This window comes from Monodelphis domestica, chromosome 1 (genome assembly GCF_027887165.1).
Source record: "Monodelphis domestica isolate mMonDom1 chromosome 1, mMonDom1.pri, whole genome shotgun sequence".
Taxonomy (NCBI): domain Eukaryota; kingdom Metazoa; phylum Chordata; class Mammalia; order Didelphimorphia; family Didelphidae; genus Monodelphis; species Monodelphis domestica.
In genome coordinates this window covers 256,214,046-256,222,196 of record NC_077227.1, presented here as the reverse complement: position 1 = coordinate 256,222,196, position 8,151 = coordinate 256,214,046, and the positions used below count along the sequence as shown (strand labels likewise).

The window sequence follows — 8,151 nt, the reverse complement described above, 5'->3', positions numbered from 1 at the left end:
GTGGGGAGGGAAGCCTGACCCATGTCCCTCTGGCTTTCTAGTAACAAATTTTGTGCTGGGGCAATGGTGCGTGTGTCCACAGAGAGGGCTCTAGGCCCCCTTTGGCACGTGCACCATAGGTTTGCCATCAAGGCCCTAGACCATCACTTACGCCAAAGCAAATCGGGCAAGCTAGAAAGTTGTTTTTGTACATCCTAATTTCCTCTTGAATTATCACCCTTTCATCCCCAAAGAACTCAAAACATTCCCCCCTCAGTGTGTAGAAGCTTTTTCCCACCTATGAAGTTTAATTCTGGAGTCCCCAATCTCCCTTTTAGGGTGATCATTGCATAAGTAAGACACTTGTAAGACTACCATTTTATTTGGGATGTTGTACATTTAATGGACAAGAGTGACAGTCGTGACTGGGAGTTGGAGGAGTGGGCCACAATCATGCTTACACAGCTGTCCTACAATGTCCTGTGCCCTGGAGAATGCCTGAGCAAAATCCTAGATAACTGCTATCTGAGTGTCACACATGGACACACTGTTGTTCACGCCACACCAAGAATTGAGGTCAGCCAGTCTTCATCCAGAAATGTTCCAGTGGCTCACCCTCAAGGCAGAATAGATGTGCTGTGGTTGGGGTTCTGAGGTCAGCTCCCTCCATCCCTAGGCCTCAGAGACCCCAACTTCTCTGGCCCAGGCTAAAACAACAAGTTTAAATGAGTGAACCTCAAGACCAAGATGTAAAAACCATGGAAAGGACAAATAACCATCTCAGACATGAGAGCTGGAGGGGGACTCTAGAAATCATCCAGTTCATCATTTCTTCAGATGAGGAAACAGAGTCATGGAGCAGAATTGGGATTTGAACCTGAGTACAGCAACTCCCCACCCCTAAACTAGGCTCTCTGCTTTGTATAGTGCCTGTCATTTGGGAAATTGATATCAGTCAGGAAACCCAAGTTGAGCCAGCCCAAAGAAACAAGTTCTCTTGGACTTGCAGGGGCCTCTTCCTCTGCTTTGGGTGGGTGGAAACCCAGTGCTTGGGGAGGGAGAGGGTTCAATAAGGGGTGCTACTGGCCCAGGTCTTTCAAGCATCTTTTGATTCACATCTTCACAGTAGGGCAAGGCCTTCCAGTGTATCCCCCCAACCTTTCCTCCTGACTTCTCCTTGTCCCCTCTCCTCTGGGAGGCTGGAGTGAAAAATAAGGGATCATTCCAGAGGACTTTTTAAAATTCACCAAAGCCCTTCTTTAGACTCATTTTCCAGCCTGCCATCACTGCCTACTTTGGGAAAACCCTGACCAGGGAGTTGTACTCAGTTTATGACTAATGTGATCAGAAGTTTCATTTTGGCTAAGACGGTCTTATCTTACAACAATCTATGCCAGGGGATGGGGGGGGTTGACCCCCAAAATTCCTGGAGGTGGCCCAGGCACAACTTTAAGCTTCCCGACACCCTCTGTGAAATATGGTAGGTAATTTGGTGAATTACCATGTCTCAGCTGAAGATGGCCACCTGGTCTATCACTAGCTCAACAACACTATTTTAGCAGTTTGCTATCTGCTCAGAGCTCCAGAACACCAAGCTAACTAACTAATCCCAGAGAAAGGTACCCTTGAGGTCTGTGAGGTTTGAGCAGCTAAGCTAGGCTTGAGGATCCCTTAGGATGCTCCAGCTCACTGCCCTCTGCTTTGGCTAATGGGAAATACAATCGCCTCGTGTGTTATCATAATCTTTTGCACCTCTATAGTGATGGACAATTACAAAATCCTTTCCCACAAATCTCCTTTGAGCCTCACAATAACCTTAACCCTATGAGGTAGGCAAGGCAGATATTTCTATTTTACAGATGAGGAAACTGAGTCTCAAAAGAAGTGCCCAACATCACACACCCAGTAGGCGGCAGAGGTCAGACTAGTTCCAATATTTTCTGACTTCAAGGTTCCCTATGGTTTCCCCTTATCATGCCTAGGTTCATTTAGGGGTGGGAGTAAAAATTGGAGAACTGAGCCACCATGGAGTATACTTCCAGGGCCTTCAGTGAAACAAACTCATAGGAAAGGGAGTGTCAGAAGCATTGAAGAGAGGCTCAAGCCTGTGGCCCTCCAGGATGCATGATTCAGAATTCATCCTCACCACCAAATGTTTGAAACTTTGGTAGCACGAGGAAACGTAGTCTGACATCCCAGGATTTCAGGCCGGGGCCTTGGACCCATTGGACTAAATTTCTCCTGTGGGCTCTGCCAGCCCAGAAGGCCAGGCTGGGTCTTCCAGAGAAGTTCTCTGCCTCTTCTCTTTTGACCCTACCCCACCAGTTTGTTCCATTGGATGGTGCTAAAAAATGGGTGAGATTTGAGCTTGTTGATACCTCCTCTTCCAGCACCAAGGCGCCGGCAGGGATCAAACTGTAATAACTGAAGAGGAAAAGCCAGGAGTCAGATAAGTGGAACTTCTGTGCCTGCCCTGAATCCCACCTTTGCCATCTCTCCATCAGCTCTGCCTTCTCTTGCTTCCCTTCATTTCCTGGGCACAGTGGCTCCAAGTGTATCCAGTGACAACCTGTGCCCTCTGCACCATCTGGGGATCTCTCTCCTCGATACACAGGGCTGGTAGGGATTCTGCTTGCTTTCACCAACACTGCCCTACTAAACAACTCCCAGGGTTTAAATGGGATGAAAAATCAAGGCAAGGTGAATTTTCTCCTAATATCTCATTAAGGCAAGAGCCTTTGCTCTGGCTCCAACCCAGTTACTAAGTGGTATGGCCAATAAAATCACAAATCTTTTCCCTCACCTGGATTTTAAGAACATCCAAAATGTCCCTGAGAAATCCCAGGACATCCGAATCCCAGACCTATCCTTCCTTCATGCCCCTCCACTTAGGAGCAACAGTGGTGGTGGTGGTAGTAGTAGTAGTGATGATAATAATAATAGCATCTGTATATCACAGGTTGGCATGGTGTTTTACATATATTATCTCCTTTGATTCTCACATCAACACTGTGAGCTTGATATTCCCATTTTATGGATGAGGAAATAGCAACTGGAAAAGCTTAAGTGATTTACCCAGGGCTACAATAGAAAATAAGTATCTGAAGGAGCAGTGAAGTGGCTCAGTGGATAGAGAGCCTGACCTGGAGATAGACCCTTGTGTTCAAATAGGGCTTTATATAATTCTGAGTTGCATGACCCTGGGCAAGTCACTTAACCTCAATTACATAGCCCTTAGAACCAAAACTTTGTATCAATTATAAGATAGAAGGTAGGGGTTTTTACAAAAAAAGAGAAAAGTATCTGAGACAGGATATGAACTTGGGTCTGTCCAGACTCACTCCAAGTCTAGCAGTCATCTCACCGTCCAATTAAGGACAACAAACCTCAAGGCACAGTTTGTCTAGAGAAGAGCTTTTCCCTTCCCTCCCTACATCTGTTCCTACCAGTCTTCCCCAACTAGCATGGCCCTTACCTCAGTAAGCAGGGAGATAGCTGGTCGACTGAGCCACTCGGGAAGATGGAGCCTGGTGTGGATGTGGATTCCTGAGGGGTGGTTCTGGGACAGGGACTGGGGGGAGAGAGAGAAGAGGCACAGGGAGCTTTAAAAGAAAACACCAGAAAAGAAGGGACAGAAGTAACCTAAAATCCTAGGAGGACTAAGGTTGGTTGGTTGGTTTGTTTTCAAACCCTGACCTTCCATCTTGGAATCAATACTGTGTATTGGTTCAAAGGCAGAAGAGCGGTAAGGGCTAGGCAATGAGGGTCAAGTGACTTGCCCAGGGTCACACACAGCTAGGAAGTGTCTGAGGCTAAATATGAACCCAGGAACTCCTGTCAGGTGCCCCCAGGGCTAAGATTTTTGCCTCTGGCAAGGGTTATTTTCCCCAAAAGGGTAGAGGTAGGTCTTCATTACAGTATGAGCAGAATTCAGTCACCAAACCAAGAGAAAATGGGGTCATTGGATGGCTCCTCTTCCCTTTATGCAATTTCTTATGGTTATAAGGATTTCCCAATAAACCAAATTACTTTTAATTTTTTACAGGTAGGCTTTAGAAATGTTAATGTCATTAATTAATTGACATAATAGAAAAGCCTGGGAGAGCCAGGACTGAAGGGGCAGAGATATTTGGAGATGATCCCAGGACTAGTACTAGAAGAGACTCTAAAGGTCATCCTGCCCACTCTCTTACCCCCCACTTTACAAAGAGCCAACTTGTTTGCTTCAGAAGCTAAATGACTTGCTCAAGGTCTCAAGTCATAAAAGACAGTGCCAGAATTGGAACTCAGGTCCTGGAATTTGAAGTTCAGCATTGACTCCCTTGTACGTACTGATGAGAAGATAAAAAATGCAGGGCTGAAGTGATCAGTCATTTAGAAAAGGTATGCAGTAGATGAAGCCCTGGACCTGAAGTCAGAAATATCTGAATGCAAATTCTCCTCAGACAATTGCTAGCTGTGTGACCTTGGGCAAGTTACTTGACCTCTACTTGCCTCAGTTTCCTCAATTATAAAATGGGGATATTAATAGCACCTACATTCCAGGCTTATTGTGTGGATCAAATGAGAAAATATTTATAAGGCACTTTGCAAGCTGCTTTGAATTTATCTAGGTAATAAGAAAGATTTTGAGGAAGAAGGGTCTGAGAAAGAGGTGCCAAAAGGAATTCAGCAGATCAGAAAGCCACCAAGTCAAAGATTAAACAGCTGCACAAAGAGTAGCTTCAACCTGCAACCAAGGGTCACATTTCAGCCAGCCCCAAGGAGTAGAAGTGAAAGGTTGAGGCAGCTATTCTGGTAGAGATCCAAGTTCTGACTGTTAAGAAGCAGGCTACTAAGGAAACAACACAGAATCACAGGCGTTAGAAGGGACCTCAGAAATCCTTCTTAGCACTGTGCCTGGTCCATAGTAGGCACTTAAGAAATTCTTCTTCCCTTCTCTAGTAGCAGTAGTAATAATAATGATAATAATAGGCTTTACGTAACTTTAAAATTTGCAAAACACTTTACATATAGTTACACATTCGATCCTTGGAAAAACTGGAAGGTGGTTCTTATTTTTTAATTATTTTATTATATCATTACTATGTCATATATAATCTTATGTATAATATATCAATTTTATCTTCTTATGTATTAGAGTATATTATATATACCATGAATACAACAATTAAAATATAATAATACAATCTATATGATATAATAATATAAAATACATGTTAATATTTTAAGAGGTAGATGCTCTTATTTATTTATTTATCCTCATTTTCTAATTTTATTATATATCCTGCCCAAGCAAACACTATCCCCATTTTCCAGATAAGAACCTAAGGCAGGGAAGGGTTAAGTGTTTGCCCAGAATCACACAGCTAGCAAGTATCAAAGGTAGGATTTGAACTCGGGTCTTCCCAACTCTAAATCCCTTGTTCTCTCCATTGTACCACCCAGCAGACCCAAGGATGTGGCACCATTAGTGGTGCTATTTGTGTCTCTCTCTTCAAAAGCGGCTGAATCGACGTGGAATCAGGCCATACTCTTGTCTAGCTCACATCATCTCATATTTTCTGATAGGAGAGCATGAGAGACACTTTCGTCAGGTGCTTTACTAAAATCTCATTCAACTATAGCCGTTGCATTCCCTTGGTCTATCAAGCAGGTAACTCATCCACAAAAAAAGGAAATGAGGTTCTTCGTGGGAGTAAATTATTCCAAAGGCGGCTTCCAGTTTTAAATTTATGCTCCTGTTAGCATTGCCTGGCTGGCCTCGAAGGCAGTGGCTTAAACAAAAACAATGAAATTCCTGTCCTTCCAAGCCCACGTAGCATCTCTTGCGACCCCCTTTGCCTACTTACCATTCCAGTTAGAAGTTCATACAGTAGGGATCCGAAGCTCCACCAATCACAGGCTTCCGTCAGCTCAGAAATCCCGCCCACTTCTGCAGGGGTAAGAGGTAACCCCTTTACCCCCGGACTTCTCACATCTATGCTTCCTAGCTCGCTGGCCTCAGCCATTAGCACCCCCTCCCAATCCCTCAGACGATCCACCCTCTTTCCCGCCTCTCCAGCACTCCTAGGTGCCCGTTCTCGCAAGTCTTGCCAGCGTCCAGAGCAAGGGAGAGATGGACAAAGGCAGTGCTATAGTGGAGCGGCTACTGTGCCCATGGAGCATGGAGAGAGGCTCTCTGAGGAATCCCAGGAGGGTGCCTTGCCTCTAGTGGACAGCTGAGTTCCCCTCCTCCCCTCCCCTTCTCTCTCCCCAATTCCTCTGGCTAAGTCAGAGGACCCTCGTGAAGATGTCCAGGCTGACTCCTTGCCTGGGGCACTGTACAGGTTCTCCAGGGCTTCCCTGCAGCACCGGGGCTCCACCTCAGTCCACTGGCCAAAATAGGTGAGACGGATGTGACCTAAATCCCAACATTGGAGCAAAATGGAAGCATAGAGGGTTGGTAATGGGGTGAGAAGAAGAGTAGAAAGGAGGGATGGGGTTGAGAGGGAAAAAGGGAAGGAAGGAAGAGAAGAAGGGAGGGAGAAAGGAAGAAAAGTGAAGGAGGGAAGGAAAGAAGGAAAAAGAAAGAGGGGAGGGAGGAAGAGAGGAAGGAAAGTGAAGGAGGGAAGGAAAGAAGGAAAAAGAAAGAGGGGAGGGAGGAAGAGAGGGAGGGAGAAAGGAAGGAAAGTGAAGGAGGGAAGGAAAGAAGGAAAAAAGAAAGAGGGGAGGGAGGGAGAAAGGAAGGAAAGTGAAGGAGGGAAGGAAAGAAGGAAAAAAGAAAGAGGGGAGGGAGGAAGAGGGAGAAAGGAAAGAAAGTGAAGGAGGGAAGGAAAGAAGGAAAAAGAAAGAGGGGAGGGAGGGAGAGAGGAAGGAAAGTGAAGGAGGGAAGGAAAAAAGGAAAAAGAAAGAGGGGAGGGAGGGAGAAAGGAAGAGAGAGAGGAAGGAAAATGAAAAAAGGAGAGAGGGAGAGAGAACAGTTAAGATCCTTAGAAACTGCTGCAAGATAAATAGGGAAAATCACTGGATTTGCAGTGAAGAAGCCTGGACTAGCTCTCTATGAGGACAGGTAAATAATCTCCCTGCTCTTTGAAGAGGAACCTGTAACACTTTACAGAGTTCTTGAGAATGGGGAGAAGGGAGAACACCGTAAATCTTAAAGTACTATATAAATGAATTCATCTCCAACTGAAGTCAAGGACCCCATAGTCTTTGATTTTTTTTTTAAACAGGGAAACCAGTGGGTCAGTTGGGCAATGTAGTACAAGAGAAAGAACAAAGAGGCCGAAGGTCTGAGTTCAAATTCCACTTTGCCACTTATGACTTATGTGATTTGGGGGAAGTTACTTAACTTTTCTAGGCCTTAGTTTCCTCATTCCTAAATGAAGGAATTGGACCAGAGGGCCTTCAAGGTGTCTTCTAGCCCTAAATTTACAAACCAGTGACCTTTCAGTTGTTCCTTAAGCAGGTAACTAGGTGGCGTAATGCACAGAGTGCTAGGCTTGGAGTGAGGAAAATATGAGTTCAAATACTGTTTCATGTTTGTTAGCCAAGTGGACAACTCATTGAAGCTCTCTCAGACTCAGTTTCCTCATCTGTAAAATGGGGATAACAATACCATCTGCCTCCCAGAATTGTAAGGACCAAATAACATATGTTAATCAGTTTGTGAACCTTAACATGCCCTATAAATGTTATCATTATCATTGGCATCATCAATTATTCCTCTAGCTTACAAAGGACAAGAGCTCAAGATCCCTTTGGTATTTCCTGGTACAAAACTGCCACGTAATTGACCTGGAGCAACAATTCACAAACTTTTTGACCTCAGAATCTCTTTATACTCTTAAAAACTGAGGAGACCCCCCCCAAGAGCTTTTTTAAAAATACAGGTTATATCTATTGATATCTACCCTATTAGAAATTAAAACATATTTGTGTTATGAAATCATTTTGACCGTTCCTCAAATTTTGACTCCTAGCCCTAGTGGTGTGGAGAGGAAACAATTCTTACTAGCTCATCTTGGGCAACTTGAGCTCCTACCAGCTTAGGGGTCTAAGGGAAATTAAGGGAGTCACTCTCTTGGGAAAAGAGTGTAGGAGAGGGGTGGGCTGGCTGACCTCTCCAAGGGGCCTTCACTCTGGAAGCCACTGCTTCCTTATCAAAGGATTTTGAGTCAAAGGTTACCT

The 8,151-nt window shown here is 44.7% G+C and overlaps 1 protein-coding gene across 2 annotated transcripts in view; it reads right to left on the bottom strand.

Moving 5' to 3' along the window:
* Positions 1–347: 347 nt before the first annotated feature.
* RPS6KL1 (ribosomal protein S6 kinase like 1) overlaps positions 348–8,151 on the bottom strand; it is a 41,368-nt gene continuing 33,564 nt past the window's right edge. For both annotated transcript variants that reach the window (XM_001375102.4, XM_056810686.1), the window contains 4 exons: positions 6,293–6,382; positions 5,832–5,914; positions 3,455–3,550; positions 348–2,403 (listed from right to left, as the gene is read on the bottom strand). In XM_001375102.4, the coding sequence (XP_001375139.3) occupies positions 2,293–2,403; positions 3,455–3,550; positions 5,832–5,914; positions 6,293–6,382 (380 nt within the window). In that variant the 3' untranslated portion in view covers positions 348–2,292. The remainder of the gene's footprint in view (positions 2,404–3,454; positions 3,551–5,831; positions 5,915–6,292; positions 6,383–8,151) is intronic.